Source organism: Felis catus, chromosome C1, assembly GCF_018350175.1.
Source record: "Felis catus isolate Fca126 chromosome C1, F.catus_Fca126_mat1.0, whole genome shotgun sequence".
NCBI classification, from domain to species: Eukaryota; Metazoa; Chordata; class Mammalia; order Carnivora; family Felidae; genus Felis; species Felis catus.
This window is the reverse complement of record NC_058375.1, coordinates 41,607,924-41,631,078: the sequence shown is the minus strand read 5'-3', so window position 1 is coordinate 41,631,078 and position 23,155 is coordinate 41,607,924. Positions and strand designations below refer to the sequence as shown.

The following is a 23,155-nucleotide window of genomic DNA, read 5'->3' as shown; positions in this document are numbered from 1 at the left end:
ATAAGTTTATAATCATATTCTTAAATATCATAACCTTTGAAATAAGATTTCCTGGTGTTGCTTATACCTTAATTATTTTTGTTTCTGACCTTAATATTTTTTTTAAAGGGTGAAACCACTTCACTATATCTCTTGGCTGGTTGGACATGAAGGCAAAGGCAGCATTCTTTCTTACCTTAGAAAAAAGCAAGTATTTAATTAATAAGTATTTTTAGTATACCAATGTCTGAAAAATAATAGACAGTAAACATTCTATAACCCATTCTTTTGACTTTATTTGCCAGAAAGCCTAGCATCAAATCTAATGCTTAATTATAGTCACTTAATACCTAGGTTATGTTAATAGTCCTATTATATTTATTTCCTTGGGAGCCACCTTTTAGCCCTTGTTGGAAGTAGTACACAAAATTTAAAAAAATCATAAAAAAATAGATTCCAGAGTTACATAGAAGGTTAGCTCTAATCAGGAATTTAGATTTGAATAGTAAAGAAGTCGGTTATTTAAATGCTGTGGATCTCCAGACTGTCCTAACCAAAAGGTGGACTTTAAAACTACATTGGGCAGAGAAAGCATAACAAATAGTGGGACTATAAACATTCTGTGTAGCTGTGTTAGCGGAATGTTTCCTAATACATTTAAGCATTTGCTTAAGTTGCCTAGCCAAATCACAGAAATCTAGCTTTAAATCAGGACCAATAATTAAAGTACGTCCTTGTTTGATTTTTCTGTAGAGTAATTCAAGAATGGAAAGGAAGATGAGAATTATAAATAAGTACTTTAAAGTACTAATAGGACCAGAACATTCAAAGAAAGCTAAAAGGCCAGGGTTATTACAAAAGAATAATGATAATAGTTACATATATGACTTACATAATAAATGCAAAATGCTTTGAGATGTGCTCAATCTCTCTACATTACTGAACTTTTTTAGAATTTCACATTCTTCATTCTGGCTTCCTCCTTTCTTACTTTAGGTTTTCAGGATTATTCTAGTCAGGAAAAGATACAGTTTCACTGCTTCTTTCTTAAACAACCTGTAGAGGTTAGCTGATAGTGTCAAAGGGCTCACTTGACATCCTAAGGAGAGATGTATCTGAAGTGTTTAAGCTGCTTCTGGGAGACGGGTTCGAGAGGGATGAGTGAAATGCCTCCCAGCAACCATAATTTTAATATTTTGTACTGTTCTCTTCAACAATAATAACTATGTCTTCATAAACCTGTTTTACTATATTGTAATATATATATTTGTTTCCATTAAACAAATAAATATGGCTGTTATTTCCTTCTGGTGATTCTTGCATGCATTGCAATTGTTTGGGATGCCTTGTACTTTAGAAATTTGTACTTTTAAACTTACCTTTGGAAAGTACATTTGCCTCAAAGACTGAGCTTCCCAAATTTTATATAGAAAGCCTACCTATTTTGTTAATTTGAAGTATTTGTAGGCTATCAATCCCAAGATATTGATTGGATTCATTTTTTCCTAACAATAGGTGCTGGGCTCTTGCACTATTTGGTGGAAATGGTGAGACAGGATTTGAGCAAAATTCTACTTACTCAGTGTTCAGCATTTCTATTACATTGACTGATGAGGGTTATGAACATTTCTATGAGGTAAATAATTAAAATGGAATTAAAAAAATATAGATATTACTTTATGCAAAAGCATAATCAGATATTTTGTTTTCAGGTTGCTCATACTGTCTTCCAGTATTTGAAAATGCTGCAGAAGCTAGGCCCAGAAAAAAGGTAATATATAGATACTAGAATTAGGCTAGGAATCAATCCTAGTGTGTTTTAGCATTCAGACTGACAAATAGACATGCTTTAGTCCTACCAAGATAGTTTTTTAGGCATTTCCTGCCTAAGTTCCTTCACTGGCTCCGTATCCTGCTTCTTCTACTTGTGAATATTACATGAGAACACAAAACGTTAAGGGTTTACGTTTATGTGGCCAGTCTGTTTTTTCTCTTTTCTTGCTGAGGATTCGAATGAGAAATGTAAATATATCTTCTACTTATAATTTTCTTCTTTCACAGAATTTTTGAAGAGATTCAGAAAATTGAGGATAATGAATTTCATTACCAAGAACAGGTACTGGAAGTTAAATTCTTTTTGAATGTTTTCTGTGATCAAGTTGAAACTCGTGTGGACATTATTCCTCTTTTTTGGAAGTGTCACTGGAGTTTTAATTCTGCCACTCTGTGTCATGTGAGTCCCAAGATGCCCTTGAGGTTATCTGAAAATTAACTTTTGTGTTTCTGAGTTATGTGTATTGTGTAACAGTGAGAGGTGGGCAGATTCACATAGATCATGTTGTGCAACAATCATTTTATATATGTACTCATCCATCTGTCTATCCTTTTGATAAACAGAGAGCTTGCTATGGTACTTGATATTTGGGAAATTCTAATATTATGAAGACATGAAGAAATTCTGTAGGATAATCTCTAGTAATTACCATATGTACTATTAGAAATGGCATGCTTTAGGATTTCAGGGCAAGGAGAGCATTTGCCTTGATTGGAATAGAATCAGGGAAGGCTCCATGGATGTGGTAAATTTGAATTGAGTTCAGCATTAAAAAATGGATAAAGTTTGGATACATTGTAAGCAACAAGGAAAACATTAAGTAAGGAACTCTGGAATATTGCGAAAAAGTAAATGATCCTGGGTATCTGTAGGATAGGGTATTTGAAAGGAAGGTATTATATAAGGCTGAAAGGTAAGGAGTTTAAAACAGGATTTCTCTAAAACCCTTTCGTGTATTGGATCCTTTTGGAAATCTGTTGAATCCTGTGGACCTCTCCTTAGAATAATATTTCATCCTTCAAATTTTTAATCTCTCAGAAAAATTGTCATTGGTTACTGGTTTATCTCTCATCTAGGTTCACCAGTTGTGAATAGTTTTCTATATTTTCTTCTGTCTCTTTTCCTTATATATGTATGTGTGTATGTGTATCTTTTTTCCCAAAACATTTGAGATTTAATTACAGATACCATGGTACTTCACATCTAAATTTTTTTTATTTTAGCATGTATCTGCTACACAAATGTATTCTCTTGCATAACCTCACTAATATTGTCATAGTTGGGAAATCACATTGAAACAATATTGTTGAATATTATACAATTCATAAAATATTGTATTTAAGTGCATAAAATAAAATGCAGCAGTTTACAAACGACTGAAGTATAAAGTACTTAAAACGGTAAAAAAAAATAGTGATGTGTCTCTTTCTTAACATATTAAATAACAAGGTCTAGCAGTAGGTCTAACAGTTATTTCAGTTTTAGGTAGCAGTGTGAGATATCTACAACTATATTGTGATTTTTTATTGGTTCATCATAGATGCTGCTAATACAACTGTGACCTGTTGCCTATATTCATAATAGAATAAAAATGCTAATTTAGAGGTTAGTGAAGATAAATATGTAATTTCTTCCCAAATTTGTGCACATACATGCCCCTGAATTTGTCCACTGTTCTATCTTGTGGGAGATGTCTGTGGACCCTGGATTAAAAGCCTCTGATTTAGAACTGCTTCACAGAGCATCTTGAAGCTGCCTTTTTGGATCATCACCAGAGACAATTCTCTGAATATTTACTATAAGTAAAGAAGATTTAGGTATATGTGACAAGATCACAAAAACTGTAAGCGTCCTGTTGCTGTTGATTCCTGTGTAACCTGCTCTTTGCACTTGAATCATTGAAATCGAAATAGAAATCTTATTCTAAGGGCACCTGGGTGGCTCAGTTAGTTAAGTGTCTGATTCTTGATTTTGGTTCAGGTCATGATCTCATGATCATGAGATTGAGGCCTGTGTCCCAGCGTGGAGTCTGCTTATGATTTTTTCTCTGCCCCTCCTCCACTTGTGCTTACACACGTGCGTGCATGCTCTCAAAAAAACAAAACAAAACAAAACAACAACCACCACCACCAAGAACCAAAAAACCAAAAAAAATCTTATTCTATGAAATCAGAAAGGCTGCTATGACACATATATTGGCCATTAGAGTGTTCTATAAACACTCATCCCTATAAGTGGACTGATATGCATAGAACTCCACAAGACCTGCCTCCTACCTTACCAGGAGTGATTTTGTGCAGTGTCCTTATCAGCTGTGGTGGCAACATGTGGGTCAGAACTATGGCAGGGAAGGAGTGGGATCAAGAATTGTGGAATACAACCATATGTGATACCCACATTCCTTTTTTGAGGATCAGCTTTTTAGCATTGGTTGAGTGAGTGACACATTTGTTCTGTCCCTCCAGTTTCTTCTTAGCAAAACATTTCGGATATCTTTTACTGAAATCTCCCCATTTTGTAGCTCATTTTTTTTTTTTTTTACCTTTAACAATATTCATGAATACTTGTCTTGATTTTAAAACATGTGCCCAAGACATCTTAATTTTAAACCTAATCAGTGAAAAGTGAGAACAAATCAGAAAGGTCTATATCTCTGTGTGAACTGCTAACTCAAGTTAATTATTTTAATTATTTTTAAGGCTTTTATAAATTTTTTTTAACAAAATTGGAATGCTTCCTCTTCAGACTTTCTGATTTTCATCAATAAGGGCAAATAGGAATTCCCTTTCCAAACTATTCACATCAGTCTTATTTAATTAAGAAATCTAAAAAATTATTTTCCATAGGAACTTGAACTCAATATATCTTATAAATCAATAATTTGAATTAGAAAAAGCTGCTTAAGTTCTTTTCTGCAGGCAGAAAAACAGCAATAATGTAACAATAATGGAAGGCAGTAAGAAGTAGATAAAAAAATTAGAGGACAGACAATAACAAGTGTTGGAGAAGAAGTAGAGAAATTAGAACCCTCATATATTGCTGGTAGGATTGTAAAATGGTGCAGCTGCTTTGGGAAACAGCTTGGCATTTCCTTAAAAAGTTACAAAGAGTTACCATATAAGCTCTACCATCAGTTCTATTCCTAGGTATATACAAGAGAATAGAAAAACTGTCCACACAAATGCTTGTACACAAGTGTTTATAGTAGCAATATTCATTATAGGCCCAAAGTGGAAACACGCAAATGCCCATCAACAAATGAATGGTTAAACAAAATGTAGAATATGCATACTGTGGAATGTTAGCTGTGAGAAGGAATGAGGTACTGATTCATGCTACAACATGGATGAACCTTGAAAACATGCTAAATGAAAGAAGCCAGTCACCACAGGTTGCATATTAATATGATTCCATTTATATGAAGTTTCCAGAATAGGTAAATTCATAGAAATACAACACAGATTGATGGTTGCCAGTGGCTAGGGGGAGTGGGTAGCAGGGAGTGACTGCTTAGCGGTTATGGGAGTTTCATTTTGGGGTGATAAAAATATTCTCGAACTAAATAGTGGTGATGGTTGTACAGTTTTGTAAATATACTAAAAACCACTGAATTGTACGCTTTATTTTACATTTTATTTCATTTTTAATTGTGCACTTTAGAAGTGTGAATTTTATGGTATGTGGATTAATATCTTTAAAAAATTAGAGGATAGCATTTAAGTGTTTTTCTTAATACCTGCTCCATTGCTTTGGTACTGGAGATCTGCTTTTAGCCAAGGTCCTTAGTGTTTTTTTTATTGGAAATATTTTGAATCATTCAATTTTGTTGCATACTGACCATTTACTTACTTTATAACTAAGTGGCTAGTGAGAATAACTTATTTATTTATTTAAAAAAAATTTTTTTTTTAACGTTTATTTATTTTTGAGACAGAGAGAGACAGAGCATGAACGGGGAAGGGGCAGAGAGAGAGGGAGACACAGAATCTGAAGCAGGCTCCAGGCTCTGAGCCATCAGCCCAGAGCCCGACGCGGGGCTCGAACTCACGGACCGCGAGATCGTGACCTGAGCTGAAGTCGGCGCTCAACCGACTGAGCCACCCAGGCGCCCCGAGAATAACTTATTTTTAAAAAGTAGACGAGAGTAGGAGGAATCCTTTTAAATAATAATAGCACCTTAGTGACTAGTCAACTTGATTCAGGAATGTTTCCTGAAGTGGGGCAAAAAACAAAAACAAAACCTAACAGCGTTTCCTTACTTTCTTCTTATTCTATTTTTATGTGATAATATAGTAGATAATATATACCTATGGTCTCTAGTTTGATGTATGCATGCATTAGTTCTTCTCCATAAATGCAGTAACCTTCACTTCTCCTGTGTCTTCCATTAGATGAGAGAACAACCCATTCTGTCTAGTAAAGGACTGGATAGTGTGGTATTTTAGAAAGCGTGTTTGCTGCTACATTAGGAGCCCTGAGTTCTAGTGTCTACTCTGCCTGATGCTTAATGTGTGACTTTGGGCAAGTCATCCAATCAGTCTGGGTGTATTTCCTTATAAAATGTGGGAATGGAACCACTTGGTGTCTGAAGGACTTGTCAGTTTTAAGATTCTGTGCCTCTGGGTGCTCAATAAGTACTTGAATTGATTGCTTTCCTCTGAAAAAGTATTAACATTTCATAGGTTAGAGAACTTGTGGTCACTCTTTCATTTTTAAATTGAGGTAATATACTGATTAATATAATTTCTTATATCAAGACTTTAATGACACATTTTGATTTCTACGTTGATCTGATTCATGTTTACAGATAGTTTTCAAGTGATAGTGCTGTAGTGATACATGATGAAGACCCTGTCTTTATGGGCATCATCAGTCATATGGGGTACTTGACATATAAATAAGCATTTACAATTCAGTGTTGTAATTATTCTCACAAAGAGGTCATGACATGATTAGAGCCTTGTGTGTTGTTGGGCTCAGGTTGGGGATTGGAGGGGTGTCAGGTTAAACTCCTTAAGATGGTAACTCTGGCTAAATTTTCTTAGAATTCAGAGCATCAAATTCTTTCTCTCTCTCTCTCTCTCTCTCTCTCCCCCCCCCCCCCCCCAATGGGGAGCTCAAGTGAGCATCAGATGCTTAAGCTAAAATTGTATCTGGTTATTTCTGTTCAGAAGCTCTTGGTTTCATTGTTCATAAAAAGAGAAAAAGTATATTTTGTGGTAAATTAAGGATAATGGAAGTTTCTGGTGTGAAATAATTATATCTCTTTACAGACAGATCCAGTTGAGTATGTGGAAAATATGTGTGAAAACATGCAGCTATACCCGCTACAGGACTTCCTCACTGGAGATCAGCTTCTTTTTGAATACAAGCCAGAAGTAAGGATGTTTCATTTCTGAGAGTTACTTTTAGACAGAGATAAGGGGGAAGTGCAGACATGACTTAGGAACTGTGAGAATGTAGAAAACTTGGTTAAATATGTCAGATTTTTTGTTTGTTTAAATGGAAGAAATAACAGTATTTTTTTTTTTGGCAGTTTTTCATGATTGTTATATATGATTATGTTTTAATATGAGGAGAAAACCAAGTCCGTTTCTTAGGTACTATTATTCTCACTGTTTTTCAAGTGTTGAAACATCTACTAAAACAATTAAAGTGATTCCTAAGAATTACATGCTTTGGTTATTAAGCTTACTTAGGGAGATGTTTTGCTCACCTTTTTGGTAACCTTACTTAGAGAGTTGTTTTTGCTTACCTTATCTAACTCAGTTAGATACTCTGGGTAATTAAATTTAACCATTTTGAAAATGTTTCTGAGAAATACAAGATTCCCTGGGGCGCTAGGTGGCCCAGTCAGTTAAGCAGCTGACTCTTGATTTTGGCTCAAGTCATGATCTCACAGTTTGTGAGATCAAGCCCCACATCTGACTTCATACTGACAGCATGGAGCCTGCTTGGGATTCTCTCTCCCTCTTTCTCTGACCCTCTACCCCGCTTGCTCTCTCTCAAAATAAATAAACATTAAACAAAAAAAGAAATAAAAGATTCCCTGAATTTGAAACATGTGACTTAGAGATAATTATTATATACAAATAAATAGTTGGTTTGGGTCTTTCCTCCTTTACTCCTTGGGGTGAAGTCATTTTGCTCCATATGGGATAGCAGTTCTCAGTTGGCTGATTTTGCCCCCAGGGTATATTTGTCAATGTCTGGAGACATTTCAGTTGTCATAACTGTGGGATGCTCTTGGCATCTAGTGGGTTAGAGGCCAGAAATGGCAGCTAAACATCTTATAGTGCAAAAGACAGCACCCCACAATAAAGTATTATTTGGTCCAAGATGTTAATAATGCTGAGATTGAGAAATCTTGATTAGGGTATTCCAAAACTACTAATTTTAAAGATAACAGAAAGGTGGGGGACCTGGGTGGTTCAGTCAATTAAGTGTCTGACTTAAGCTCAGGTCATGATCTCATGGTTTGTGAGTTTGAGCTCCACATCAGGCTCTGTGCTGACAGTTCAGAGCCTGGAGCCTGCTTGGGATTGTGTGTTTCCCTCTCTCTTTGCCCCTCCCCTACTCATATTCTCTCTCTCTCTCTCTCTCTCTCTCTCTTTCTCAAAAATAAACATACATTAAAAAAAAAAAAAGATAATGGAAAGGTAAAGGAAGAGGCAGTGATAATATTCTTGTTATCTCCTGGGAATATTGTGTCCAGGGGCCCAAGTAGTTTATTCTGAACCTCCATTTGTTGTGTTTCTCAAAGAAATGGTATTTAAATGCTAGTCAGGGTTTCAAACTTTACCCACAAAATCTTTTGTGTATTCCTGTCATAGCTGAAGGATTATTGAAGGAGGCCCTGCAATGGTATCATGTTACTGATTCTTGGGGATGAAGGTAGTATAATACCTAGGGGTTAAGAGCATAGTCTTTGGAATCATGTACGAACTTGTTTAGAACTCCACCTTTGCCACTTCTAGATGTGTTGTTCTGTGCAGATTATGTAATCTTTAACCTGAACAAATTACTTAATTTTTAATAGGAACCTGAGTATTATTTTTTATAAAATGGGTATGCCTTAGAGTTGTTTTTAGGATTAAATGAAATAATGTATATTAAACACTACCTGGTACATAGTAAAACTTAATAAATGAGAGCTGTTTCTACTGTTAGCACTATTATTACGTAGGATTTGAGATGGGCACTGTTTATAGCTTATCAAGAAACATTTGAAACAATAGACTAACAAAGTTTTATAAATTACGGTGTTAATGACGATAATTTCATGAGCATTAAGATGCTAGGATCTTGGGGATGCCTACCATAACGTGATTTTGCCTTTCTAACAGAGATGTATTAGGTTAAAGTTATTATTGTGTATGTGTGTGTGTCTCTCTACCTTCCCCTGATTAGGTCATTGCTGAAGCTCTTAATCAGCTACTGCCACAAAAAGCAAATCTTGTTCTACTGTCTGGTGCTAATGAGGGAAAATGTGACCTCAAGGAGAAATGGTTTGGGACTCAGTATAGTATGGAAGGTAAAATATTTTAATAATAGTCCCACATTTATCTAACTCAACTGAGAATTTTTATTCCTTAATATTTCATCTGATGGTTCCTATGGGAAAAAAGTATATCCTTTTTTTAGGAATTGACTTTGAAATGAAAATTATACTGCTTAACAGAAAATTATTTTCTGCTGTGTTTTATAGCTATTTATTAACTAGTAAAAAAAATCCTGTTTTCTGGATAGTTTGGGGAAGGGTTTTTTGATTGTGTTTTAGCAAAGTACTTCTGAAACTTCAGTGTACATGTAGTATCACCTAGAAATCTTATTAAAATACAGATTCTTATTCGCTAGCTCTGGAGTAGTGCCTGAGATTCTGCATTTCTAACAAGCTCCCAGGTGATACCAATGCTGCTAAGACTACACTTTGAGTGGTAAATAGCTAGAATGCCTGGATATATTATAGTTTTCCTAAGAAAAGAGAATCGATTTGTGAAGGCTGGTTGTTAACTGGTTTGTCATTAAGAGAATTCTCAACATTGCTTGTTTATTGGATCAGTTTGTTTTTCATCTCCACAGATGTTGAAAACTCGTGGGCTGACCTATGGAAGTCTAATTTTGAATTAAATCCAGATCTTCATCTTCCAGCTGAAAACAAGTACATAGGTCAGTGAAATAGCAATAATTATACATAATTCATTTATGTAGTAATAAAACAAAACAAATAGCATCCATATAGTACATTTCCAAAGTATCATTTGAATTCATATTTCAGCTTCCACAGTGTAACACTCTGGGGTAGGGATTACTGTTTTCTTACTTTTTTGAATGAGAAAACCTGAGGCTTAAAAAAGGAAAGTAACATGTCCCAGACTATTTAGTTGGTAAATGGAGGAAACAGGACTTAAATGTAGATCTTGGGACTCTGAAGCTTTTGCTTTTTTTTGTATGTCATAGCTGATCCTTCCCTATCATCTCTGTAGGAATTGCCGTGCTAGTGTTTTTCAAACTACAAGGTTTGTGAAATCAGTGTAATGGGTTGTGAGTTCTGTGTAATGAGTTATGAAAGCATTAAAAAAATTAATTAGGATGGAAAATAGCAAAATGTTTAATTTCATAAAGTATTATTTCAAGAACTTTTATTCTGTGTAGGTATATATGTTTGTATCTGTGCCTGTGTACTAGCTTGCAGTGGGAAACATTCTAACTATGAGAAAGCTACCTAAGTCAAAGGTTACAGTTGTATATAACTAATTTATTCAGAATTTTCCCCAGCAATTCCACTCCTAGGAATATACCCAAAAGAATTGAAAATGGGTACTCAAACAAATACATGTACATGCATGTTCATAGCAGCATTATTCACAGTAGTCAAAAGTCGAAATAGCTCATATGTCCATCAGTGAATGAATGGATAAACAAATTGTGGTAAGTATATACAAAGGAGTAATAGTCATAAAAAGAAATGAGGTATATACATGCTACAATGTGGATGAACCTTAAAAACATGCTAAAGAAGCCAGACACAGGAGGTTATAGGTTGTATGATTCCATTTATGGATCCATTTATGATATATCCAGGATATATATATATATCCATAGATGAAACACAAATTGATGGTTGCCAGTGGCTGGGGGAAGTGGATAATAGGGAGTGACTGTAATGGGTTTAAAGATTTTCTTTTAGGGTGATGAAAATGTTTTGAAACTGGATAGAAGTGGTGGTTGCACAACATTGTGCATGTACTAAATACCCCTGAATTGTTCACTTTAAAATGCTTAATTTTGTTATGTGAGTCTAATCTCAATTAGGAAAAAAAGCCTTCTAAAAAAGTCTCACATATTTTAGACCATTCATTTCCACATCTTGAACTTTAAGTATCTAAACAACCCAATTCTTCTTAATAAATATAACCAGTAGTTTTTTCTGTTCTATAGTTTTCTCTTAAGTAGCTATTTCTCACCTACATATTGATGAAAGAATTTAGGTTTTCATTAACTGAGAGGACAAGTTTGACTTTCACTTTTTTGTTACCTTTCAGAAGTCTGTAAGATTGGTAAAAGACATTCAAGAATGGATTCATTTATAAATTGGTTTATACAACCATCCTGACTAAAGGTCCCTCTTACGGTTAACATTGTCTTTGAGAAAGGGAATGAAGCAGAATGCAGAGAGATCAGAATTGACCTTTAGGAAATTACAAATCTTCAGAGTTCATTTAGTTTAAGACCAAGAGAATTTTCTATTCTGTATTGTTTTACTAATTTATTGTTCTCTAGCATCTTAATTTAGTTTATTTTTGCCACAAAAGTTACCTAGACTTCAGAACTGAAGATTGTTGGGAATCTTGCTGAAATACCTGAATTAATGATTACTCTTTTCTGTTGTTAGCCACGGACTTCATGTTGAAGGCCTTTGATTGCCCTGAGACAGAATACCCTGTTAAAATTGTGAATACTCTACAAGGTTGCCTGTGGTATAAGAAAGACAACAAATTCAAAATTCCCAAAGGTAAAATGTTTCCCTCTCTAATTGGAGTGAAATAAGTATATCAACTCTTTCTCTACTTGGTAGCAACCTTATTTCCCTCTATCACCCTTTCTCCTTTCTCTTCATTTGAAGATGTTTTCTAGGCTTATCTATCAGATTCATACTGTGCTCCAGTGCTGTCACAGAAACCCTTGTATACCTTACAGATTCCAGGAAATAAGTAAAGATTCAAGGCTAAAATGAAATTGTTTTCAAATATTTTTTCTTCTGGTTAAATGAAAGCAGAGCCAGGTGTTTGGCCATCTTAGGGAATGGTGGTATGTTTTAAACTTTATTTTTAAAAAGAGGATAAAAGTATGCTGAAGGAAATTATTCTGAGACACAATAGATAGCCTTTTCCAACATTACAAATGTGAAATATTCTCCCTCTCTCTCCCTCTATCATTTTGCTTTTCATCATAAAGGAATCATGGTATACAGAAATAGACTCCAAAGTTCTAGTCTTTAATGTGTTAACCCAAACTGTTGCATTTTTATTTTCTGTTCTTGTGAATAGTATAGGAATTTACGGAAGCAACTTAGAATCAAAAAGGCTGAGGGCTCTTCATTGCTATTTAACCCATATTCCTAACCTCAAGACAACTGTAATGTAGCTCTGAGGGATTTTTTAGATTACTGGGAGGGTGTTTTTTGAATAGCTTATTAGTGTTTCTTTAGAAAGTCTCTGCTATAGCTCTCTGTGAACATTGGGATTGTTCCGTTGTTTTTGACATGTATACCTCTGTAAACATTTTCTCTGACCAAAGCTATTAATAAAGATGACTATTCCTAGGCTTCTTTGTGTATCTGTCTATATACTTGTGCTTCCCATAGACTGAAGTGTGCCTTCTGAACACTGTTTAGACTGGTAAATATTACTTTTTAAAGACACTCCAGGATAAAAATGTAATGCGGATTTAAGGGCTAGTAGCTTATTTCAGAATTTTTAGAGGTACTTGGGTGGCTCAGTCGGTTAAGTGTCCAACTGTTGACTTTGGCTCAGGTCATGATTTCATGATTTGTAAGTTGGAGCCCTACATCACACTCTGACAGTGCAGAGCCTGCCTGGGATTCTGTCTCTCCCTCTCTCTCTCTGCCCCTTCCCCTTGGCTCTTTATCTCTCTCAAAATAAATAAAAATAAACTTAAAAAAAAAAAAGAATTTTTAGAAAATATGTTAGGGTCAAATAGCAGATGTATAAAATATTTGAGGCCTCTGGCCTGTAATTTCTTACCTGTTTTGTTTTTTTTTTTCTTTTAGCATATATACGCTTCCATCTGATTTCACCTTTGATACAGAAGTCTGCAGCAAAGTAAGCAATTGTCCTCTTTTCTGGAAAATATATTTCTTATGGAAAAACTATTTGGTTTGTTTTGTTCTGAATCATTCTGTTATTTTCTCTATGAGTACTGAGTTATGCTGCTGATTTGTGTATTTTTTCTGTACCCAAAACAAATTATTTGTATTGATACTGAGCATTAAAACGGAATTGTGGCAGTTCCATCTCCACCCATTTATAAAACATGCTGATGGTATAGGCTAATCATAGGATTACTGGACTGAGAAAGTTCCTTAAAGATGCGTTTGGATTAGCTTCTAGTTTGTAATGGGAATGAATGGATCTGTTTGATCCTATATTTAGAAACTGGCAAGGAATCTGATTATACTTTGTTCTTAGCAAATAATTTATATATTTATACAGATACCTGCACTGTGGGAGGTCAGAGCCTAAAATGTCCCTGAAACATAGGAGGTGCTCAGGAAATGTTACTGTACTTCTTCCTTTCCTTTGCTACTTAAACTGTAAAATCTGGGGAGCCTGGGTGGCTCAGTTGGTTAAGCATCGACTTTAGCTCAGGTCATGATCTCACAGTTCATGAATTCGAGCCCCATGTCAGGCTCTGTGCTGACAGCTCAGAGCCTGGAGCTTGCTTCAGATTCTGTGTCTCCCTCTCTCTCTGTGCCCTTCCCCTGCTCATGCTCTGTCTCTTAGCAATAAATAAATGTTAAAAAAAATATTAATAATATAAATAAATAAACTGTAAAATCTAACCTTAAAATGATAAATAGCACTAACATTTATTAATACCACATAAAAAATGTATTAATCTCCCCCTTCACTCAGATTTTTAATTTGTCAGTCAGAAAACCTAGGCTGCGGGGATGGCCAGAGCCTTTGGGCCAATTGCCTTGTATGCCTTTTACACTTACCCCGTTTTTCAGTATAAATATTAACATTTTGTATGTGTATATAACATGAAAAAGATTGGGAAGCACTGCTAAAGGTAGGTGTCTGTAATGTCCCTGTAAAATTGAATCCTAGGTAAACTCTAACTCAGTACACAGTTTTACATTCTGGAGTAGTGGAATTAACATCTTGCTAAAAGTGAAGTTTCCTGTTGTTAAATCAAAGTACATTTATTTGTGTTTATTTCTTGCCAATTAATAGTGCTATTTGTATTTTATATTCTCAGTGTGGTTCTCTTTGATATCTTTGTCAATATCCTTACCCATAACCTTGCGGAACCAGCTTATGAAGCAGATGTGGCACAGCTAGAGTATAAGTTGGTAGCTGGAGAACATGGTTTAATTATTCGAGTGAAAGGATTCAACCACAAACTACCTGTAAGTACACATGTTCTGTTTTCCTCATAGAGAGCTTGAAATTTTATGTTTGTTGCCCCTAAAGCACAAAGTATAGAGGTTTATGCATGCGTTGCTATACATAGAACAAAATGTGGATTCTTGGCTGGTGACAGCTATTCTAACTTGGGCCACACATAAGAGCAATATACATTCATTAATTATTAGCAATGCATGCAGTACAGTCTATGCCTCAGGCTTGATTTCCCTTCCCTTTGCTGTCAGTTCCTCTGCAGCCAACACTGGCATTTTGGACTGGTGTGAGCTTAATTTCATGCTCAGACAGTAATAACAAATTTAAAGCACGTGGCACATTACCTGACAGAGTAGAACTCAAATATTTGTATCTTTCCTTCTTCCTCTTTAACTCCATCCCTTTGTTTCAAGTATGTGTCTTATTTCCCTTCTAAGTTTTTGAGCCTTTTAGAAACAGGGTCTATGTATCTTGTGGTTAATTTATCTTTTGGTAAGGAATATGTTTCAGTGTTATTTGTCAAAAACTTCTTTTTTTTTTTTTTTTTATTAATTTTTTTTTCAACGTTTATTTATTTTTGGGACAGAGAGAGACAGAGCATGAACGGGGGAGGGGCAGAGAGAGAGGGAGGCACAGAATCGGAAACAGGCTCCAGGCTCTGAGCCATCAGCCCAGAGCCCGACGCGGGGCTCGAACTCACGGACCGCGAGATCGTGACCTGGCTGAAGTCGGACGCTTAACCGACTGCGCCACCCAGGCGCCCCTGTCAAAAACTTCTTAAGCAGAAGAAGAAATAATATGGGATGCTAGCTAAGAGGGTTATGCCATTAAATACCAGCTAAAATAATATGTGTCCATCAACAAATTTTATATCTTGATTTCTTGTGTAGGACATATATTAAGATTTGCGGAACTAGGTTCATACAAGAAAAATTGTGGAAGAAAAGACCTGGCAGAAGTTAGACCTGTGCTAAGAGGCCTCTCTGTCATAGCCAAACCCAAGAGCAGACTATAGTTCTCTTCTTTGTACCCTTGTCCCTATTACTGTCCCAGAGAACAAAGATTGGTCTTAGGAGGAGACACTGTGGAATATTTAACCTTTATCAACCTTCAAAGATCTAAGTGTAAGGTAGCTTAGAGCCAAACAGATTAAAGCCTAATAACATTGGTTGTCATTTAAGAGGTATGTTTTGAAATTACCTGGGGAGCTTTTAAAAAATATAAGCCATATTCTGTGCTGACAGTGTGGAGCCTGCTTGGGATTCTGTCCCTCTGCTCCTCTGCTGAGCGTACACATATGTGTGTGCTTTCTCTCTAAGTAAATAAATGTAAAAAAATATATATGTAAGGTATAGACAAGTATTTGAGGCTCTTAATTTTATGAAGCTTACCTAGCCTTAATATTAAAACCTGGTATAGAATCTATCAATCTCTCTCTCTCTCTCTCTCTCTCTCTCAAAGTAGACACTAGTTTCACCTATATAATATAGACTCAGACATTTAAAAAATAAAATCAAAAATGTAACAAAAAGAATAATTCATGTGATCAAATGGGAAGAATGCAAAGGATTGGTTCAGTATTAAGTTGATGAACACAAATCATCATAACAGGTCAATTGAGAAACATTATATGATAAGTGCTAAAAAATCATCTGATAAATGTAAGTAGGCATTCTTAATAAGTAGGAATAGAGGGAAATTAAATACAGTAAAAACCTTCAGGGGCGCCCGGGTGGCTCAGTCACTTAAGCATCTCAGTTCCACTCGGGTCACGATCTCACGGTTTGTGGATTTGAGCCCCATGTCAGGCCCTGTGCTGACAGCTCAGTCTGGAGCCTGCTTCAGATTCTGTGTCTCCTTCTCTCCCTGCTCCTTTCCTACTCATACTCTGTCTCTCTCAAAAATAAAACATTAAAGAGAAATTTAAAACCTTCATTAAGAACAGTAACAGCAAATGTTACAGTAACTGATGAAATGCTGAACACTAAAATCAGGAACAAGCCAAGGAAGCACATGATCATCTCTATTATTCTGGCTACTACATTAAAATGGAAAAAAAAAATCCAGTTGGAAAAGAAAAAGTATTCCCCTTTGCAGATGATATGATTGTATTCTTAGAAAACCTAAGAGTCTACTGAAGTTTAAAAAATAACATGATGCGGCTGGTCATGAGATCGGTATATCAAAATCAATAGCTCTTTTTCCTATAGTAGCAATAACCACATAGAAATGGATGAAAAAGTACTCCATTATATGATATTGAGAAAAACGGAATACCTAGGAATAAGGAAGAAAAGTACAGAATCTCTCTAAAGGAAACCAGAAATCTTACAGAATCATATAAATAAAAGACTTTAAATAAGAGAGAGAGAGACTCATTATGTTTCTGGATAGAATAGCTTTGATAGAAAGTTGTCATTACTTCCAAAATTAATATATATATGTAATGCCCTCTCAGTTAAAGTCAAATTAGGGGCAATGGAGATGCTGAATAAAAAGTGATTTAAGTTTATTTGGATGAAAAAAAAATGTTTAAGAATACCCATGAAAACTATTAAAAAAAAAAAAAAGTAATCATTGCTCCAAATTTCACAGTTATTGAGGATTTTAGCTCCTAAAGATCCTTGAGTCACGTACTTCTCTTATGTCCTCTACAAATGCCTATTACCATGCTGGGCCCCTGGTAAAAAACAATGGAAAAACCTTCCCCCCTCATCCCTGCCCCAAAATGTAGTGAATTTCATGCTTCTCTACTTAAAGTGCTTTTTTCTTTTCTTTTTAGCTACTATTTCAGCTCATTATTGACTACTTAGCGGAATTCAGTTCCACACCAGCTGTTTTTACAATGATAACTGAGCAGTTGAAGAAGACCTACTTTAACATCCTCATCAAGCCTGAGACTCTGGCCAAGTGGGTATACATAGAATCAGCTTTTATATATATATATATATATAATATATATATATATATATATATATATATATATATATATATATAATATAATATATAATTTAATGTTTATTTGTTTTTGAGAGTGACATAGCACAAGCGGGGGAGGGGCAGAAAGAGATGGAGACAGAATCTGAGGCAGGCTCCAGGTTCTGAGCTGTCAGCACAGAGCCCAATGCAGGGCTCGAACTCAATAAGCTGTGAGATCATGACCTGAGCTGAAGTCAGACGCTTAACCTACTAAGCCACCCAAGTGCCCCAGAATCAGCTTATATTTTGAAGGCCTGAAAGTATTTGCCTTCCTGAGGGGTTAGGTGTGGGAGATGAGCCTATAGTTTCAGTGCTATTTTTCAGACATACTAGAATTGGCTATGGTTTAGGAAATCGTCCATTGGGTTATAGGATTTCTGAACCCAGCTTAAGTAGCTATTTGTGAGTAGGACTAAAATAAGCCTACTATACTTATTTATAGGCTAAAGGCAAGCAACCTGGGTGCTTTTTCCAAAGTTTGTTATAACTCAAAATTGTTTTACTGATGATTGTAGTATGTAGGGTATTATGATGAGGTAGCTGAGTTAAATTGCTTAATCCATAGTTTATCTGGCAACTGCAACTACCCAGAATTCAGCCAGGTTTCCAAAGGATAGCAAAAAGCTTCTGACAGTCTGTAGAATAATGCTTAAACCTCCTGCTCATAACACCCTGAGCCTTTCATTAGAGCCTGTTCTTTTGTCTAGGGCTAATGGTAGCCCAGAGGTACCTCTGTGTGAATCAGAAGAAGTGCCCCTTTGGGGTGGCCTCTATCAGCAGGTGGAGTCTTTGTGGAGGGGAAAAAGAAGTCCCCTCTGAGTAGATACCACCCTTTGTGCACATGGCTTGACCTCCTTGCTGGACATCTATAAATGGTGAACAAACAGCACAATGTTATATAGAGGCCCTACTTTTGACATAGTCATAAGGAGCCCATAAGTGAACAAAATTCAAAAGCAGGGCAGGGAGCAGTTGAGAAATCTGTAATAACTTATAATCTCATCACAAAAAGTTATAAAAACTAATAACCAAGTATAAGTTGGAAAGGAGAGTTGCCTAGAGCTATCAATATGAAAAATAGCCCTATGTATCCAATAACTACTGAATGCTACTTTATTAAAATGTGGTAAACTAATAATTATATCTATTTATTGAAGATTTGTTACTTGTTAAATCTAAAAAACGTTAGATGTATATATTTATTTCTCTCCAAAACCCTATAATGGTAGCCATTATTATTCCCTTGTTTTACAAATGAAGAAATTGAGTCACAGATGTGAAGTAACTTGACAAGTTCAGATAGCTTAGTGTGAGGAGAGGGGAGTTGAGTGGTGAGGAGTAGGAGTTAGTCTGATTCTGGCCCAGAGCCACTACTTATACTGTATAGTTACTGTAGTAATAGATACCCATAATGGTGGCCTTTAGTAATTAATAAAATGTTAGTGAGACTTGAAGTAAAAATAGTAATAATTTTAAATTGGTGTGTGTGACTCATGTGTTAACCTAATGTGAAGTATTTTATTTTGCAACTGAGATACTTGAGCTGTACCAGTGAGTAAATCTATGCATAATTTTGTATATGTAATTTTATAAATACTTTTTGGTGATTATGACATTGTTTCTCCCATCTTAAGTTATGATAGAAATTGTGTCTCTTTAGAAACACATCATCTGTAGAATCTTTTTTTACCTTAAGATTCATTTCAAAATGATAAAACTTTGTCTTTTTTCTGCCCTCTATATAGAGATGTACGGCTTTTAATCCTGGAATATGCCCGTTGGTCTATGATTGACAAGTACCGGGCTTTGATGGATGGCCTTTCCCTTGAGTCTCTGCTGAGCTTTGTCAAGGAGTTCAAATCCCAGCTCTTTGTTGAAGGCTTGGTACAAGGAAATGTCACAAGCACAGTGAGTGTGAGGTGCTCTGTTGCTGTTAGCTAGGTCTGAATGCTGTTGTGGGCTCTGGAATTGCATTAGTTCTCCAAAAAGGGAAGCTCTGTAGTAGTTTTCGCAGGTCAGAGTTGTCCTAGCACAACCATTCTGATGCTGGGCAAGACTTCCTTAATGAAGAAGACTGCTGATAATGGACAAGGCTTTGAGTGAAATGATTCAGTAAATACAAGGTGTTGGTTACTTGTTGAAGAGTGTGTGTGGAAACACTAGTTTAATTTAGAGATTAAAGTGGGAGATCGGGTGTGGTGAGGGATGTGTACACAAACAGACACACAGGCAGAAGTTGTATATCAAGCTTGTGTGTCAAGTTAAGGAGCTTGGGTTTTATCCTGTAGTAAATAGAAAATAACTGAAGCATTTAAATGGGGATTTGTTGTTAAGAAAGATGCAGAGAGACCAGTTATGAGGCTGTTATAAGAATTGACATGAAGTATAATTCCAGAATATATGAAATATCCATAGTAGTCAAAGTCATAGAAACAGAAAGTAGAATGGTGGTTACCAAGGGATGGGAAGATGGAAAAAAGGGGGGAGTTGTTTTATGGGTATAGAGTTTCAGTTTTGCAAGGTGAGAAAGTTCTGGAGTTCCATTTTGCAACAATGTAAATATACTCAATACTGTAGAACTGTTTACTTAAAAAATGGTTAAGATGGTAAACTTTATGTGCTTTTACCATTACACACACACAAGTTGAAGTGAAAAATGATAAAGCCCAAAGTTACACAAATAAATGAAAAAGAAATAGTGAGATAGAAGATGACCAAAACTCAGTGACTGATTGGATGTTGGGGTGAGGGAGAAGAGAGAAGTCTAAGATGATGCCCGGATTTCTTGCTTTAGAAACAGTGGGTTGGTGGAGGAGTAGGAAAAATAGTAGGTTTGGGGGCATATGAGGAGTTTGTTCTGATATATATTGAGTGGGATAGGTCTGTGAACCTTGTAATTACCTGAGGCCTCTTCCAGCCAAGAATGCTTGTTTGGGACTCTCCCTAAATTTTTTGCCTGTTGACCATCTTCCTTCATGGCTTTCTAGTTTCTCAGGACTGTTCCTTCAATGGAATATGTAACTGGCCACTCGAGACGGCTGTCTCCTCTGTACTTCCTCTGTCTTTATTCCCCCAACCCCCAAACCAGCCTTAGTTTCTTTTCCTTTCCTCAGAAAGAAGTTTAAAAGCTTTAACCCACATAGAGAAGAGCAGGATAGCTGCCTGCTTTTCTGAACACAGTGGGAGTACTGGGCTGGGGTCCTTTTGGTCTAAACAACTTAGTACCATGAATTGCCGCAGATAGAAACCACTGTAAAGATGAGCTCACCCCTTCAGTTATCCCCCATTTTATAGGTTAGAAAACAGAAGTCTTGGGAGAGGATGCATTCACTTAGTGTTAAGTGTTATTCTTTTGCTCATTCTATGCCAGGTTCTGTATTTATAGACCTAGGTTTCTAAAACATAGTCACAGGTATCCTAGAGGACACAGCTTAGTGGGTTTAACTGAACAGTTAAGTTTGATCGTGTCACAGTGTACAGGTTAACAGAATGCCAAAGGGAAAAAAGAGAGGGAGCTGTTCAGTTGAGAGCCACTTAATATTCAACAAACATAATATTAAATCAGTGAATGATGAGCCCAATTGATGAATTTTGCAGATTATATCTGCTTTCCTTATGCTATCCAGGGCTTCTTAAGCAATTAGAATGTTGATAGTAGTTGGTTCAGGGTGAAATTAATGTTATAAGTGCCCAATACAGTTATTTTTTTCTCTTTTGCTTCCTAGGAATCAGTGGATTTCCTGAAATATGTTGTTGAGTAAGTATTGGTATGAGTTTTCTCTGTAGGAGTTCTATATTCCTACCAGCAGGAGGGCCTTGAACCACAGCTCAGTTATTAGTAAATCCACAGGGGATGATACTACTCCTTGTAGTAGGTTTTCTTGAGGCTGGTTATGTAAACAAAGCAATTCAGAAGGGACTGTGGATGGCCTCACCTCTTCATAGTAGTTTTTGGGAGGGGGGAAGGGGATAAAGGCACTGTTCAGTGATCCACACTCATTCTTTTGCAGTAAGCTGAACTTCATGCCTCTGGAGCAGGAGATGCCTGTGCAGTTCCAGGTGGTAGAGCTGCCTAGTGGTCACCACCTGTGCAAAGTGAGAGCTCTGAACAAGGGTGATGCCAACTCTGAAGTCACTGTGTACTATCAGGTCAGCTGGCCCCGTTACACACAGCCATCCTCATGGCTAAGAGCCTGATGGAAGGTCCAGAGTACCTTGGAGTAGTGACCCTATGACTTTCGAGGCCCTTTATTTTGCATTTAGTTTTTTCCTTGCAGTCATTTGTCTTCTTGAAGCGATTACATTAAAAAATTTTTTTAATGTTTATTTTTGGGAGAGAGACAGACAGAGTTGAGCGGGGAAGGGGCAGAGAGAGGGAGACACGGAATCTGAAGCAGGCTCCAGGCTGTGAGCTGTCAGCACAGAGCCTGATGCAGGGCTCGAACTCATGACCTGTGAGATCATGACCTGAGCTGAAGTTGGATGCTTAACAGACTGAGCCACCCAGGTGCCCCATTGAAGCAATTGCATTTAAAAATTGCTCCTATCAGTGAAATGGATTCTTTTTCAATCATAATGCTTCATTGAATCCTTCAACCACTGGGCCAGACGGACAGAGACTGAAGAGTAGTTGGGAGTTCCTACATGTTCCCCTGACAGAACCAACCTCAGGCAGCAGGAGGACATTTGTTAAAAGGACAGTTTTGAAAGAGACAAAAGTAAACATAGCCAACTAATCAGTATTTATAGGAAAAAGAATGACTACCAGAATTCCAATTAAAAATTTCAAAGCATTTAGATAAAGGATTTATCTCTTGTTTTATGGATGATGAATCTGAGGTCCAGAGTCCCTTACTTGCCTGAGGTCATACTAAGTGGGGCTTGAATTTATTCCTTACACCCCCAGATCCTTTGTTCTTTCCACATCATTCTGGGAAGGTGCGATTGGGCTTAAAATAAGGTAGAGTTTCGCAATAATCTCATTTGGTCCGTAGCTTGTGGTTAGCCCACTTACTTCTAGGACTATGGGGGACCTGTGCTTGTCTAGACTGATGTCAGACTTCCTACACTCTGGGGCTTCTACCGCTAGCTGCTGCTCTAGTTCCTTGAAGTCCTGCATGAGGAAGTCCCTTCTGTGTCAGGCCCTGTGAAGAGCCCTCTGGTTGGGGCTTTGGGCAGGGCTGCATGGCCTTAGTGTCTGTCACTTTGTCCTTTTATTGTGTTTCTGGCCTGGACCTAAGTCTTTCCATTGAGATCCAGTTTGTTTGTAGAGCCCATCTCTTTCTGACTATAGCTGCCTCGTTTGTTTGCTTCCATCTAGCTTCTCAGCTTATTTGAAGCTGAAATGACTACCAGGCCCCAGAGTTCATAAATAATACGGCCTGGCCCTGCTTATTAGCCTTGTCCACATTTCCAGTGCTTCTGCTGCTCAAAACCATAGTACTTCTGTTTTAGGCAGGATTTCATAGCATAAGACCATGTGTGACCATGTCTGTCGAAGTGTTTATCAATCACCTGTTAGCACTAGCTTCCAAAACAAACTGCTTTCTTTAGGGCACCACTTCCCTCCCGCCAGACAACATTTTAAACTGGAAATTGATAGAAGGTTTCAACTAGTTTTGCTACAGTCCTCTTAGAGGCAAACAGGAAATCTCTTTGCCTGACTAAACAGGACTTGCAGGGCACACAGGCTTTAGCCTCTTCCTTTGGTGAA

At 36.6% G+C, this 23,155-nt stretch overlaps 1 protein-coding gene across 3 annotated transcripts in view; it reads left to right on the top strand.

Moving 5' to 3' along the window:
• NRDC (nardilysin convertase) overlaps positions 1 to 23,155 on the top strand; it is a 101,825-nt gene that overhangs the window by 74,472 nt on the left and 4,198 nt on the right. For all 3 annotated transcript variants that reach the window (XM_006934740.5, XM_006934739.5, XR_002160860.3), the window contains 14 exons: positions 109 to 186; positions 1,495 to 1,615; positions 1,692 to 1,750; positions 2,041 to 2,095; positions 7,087 to 7,191; positions 9,224 to 9,347; positions 9,896 to 9,982; positions 11,709 to 11,828; positions 13,107 to 13,158; positions 14,321 to 14,471; positions 17,246 to 17,373; positions 19,188 to 19,350; positions 21,168 to 21,199; positions 21,453 to 21,591. In XM_006934740.5, the coding sequence (XP_006934802.1) occupies positions 109 to 186; positions 1,495 to 1,615; positions 1,692 to 1,750; positions 2,041 to 2,095; positions 7,087 to 7,191; positions 9,224 to 9,347; positions 9,896 to 9,982; positions 11,709 to 11,828; positions 13,107 to 13,158; positions 14,321 to 14,471; positions 17,246 to 17,373; positions 19,188 to 19,350; positions 21,168 to 21,199; positions 21,453 to 21,591 (1,414 nt within the window). The remainder of the gene's footprint in view (positions 1 to 108; positions 187 to 1,494; positions 1,616 to 1,691; positions 1,751 to 2,040; positions 2,096 to 7,086; positions 7,192 to 9,223; positions 9,348 to 9,895; positions 9,983 to 11,708; positions 11,829 to 13,106; positions 13,159 to 14,320; positions 14,472 to 17,245; positions 17,374 to 19,187; positions 19,351 to 21,167; positions 21,200 to 21,452; positions 21,592 to 23,155) is intronic.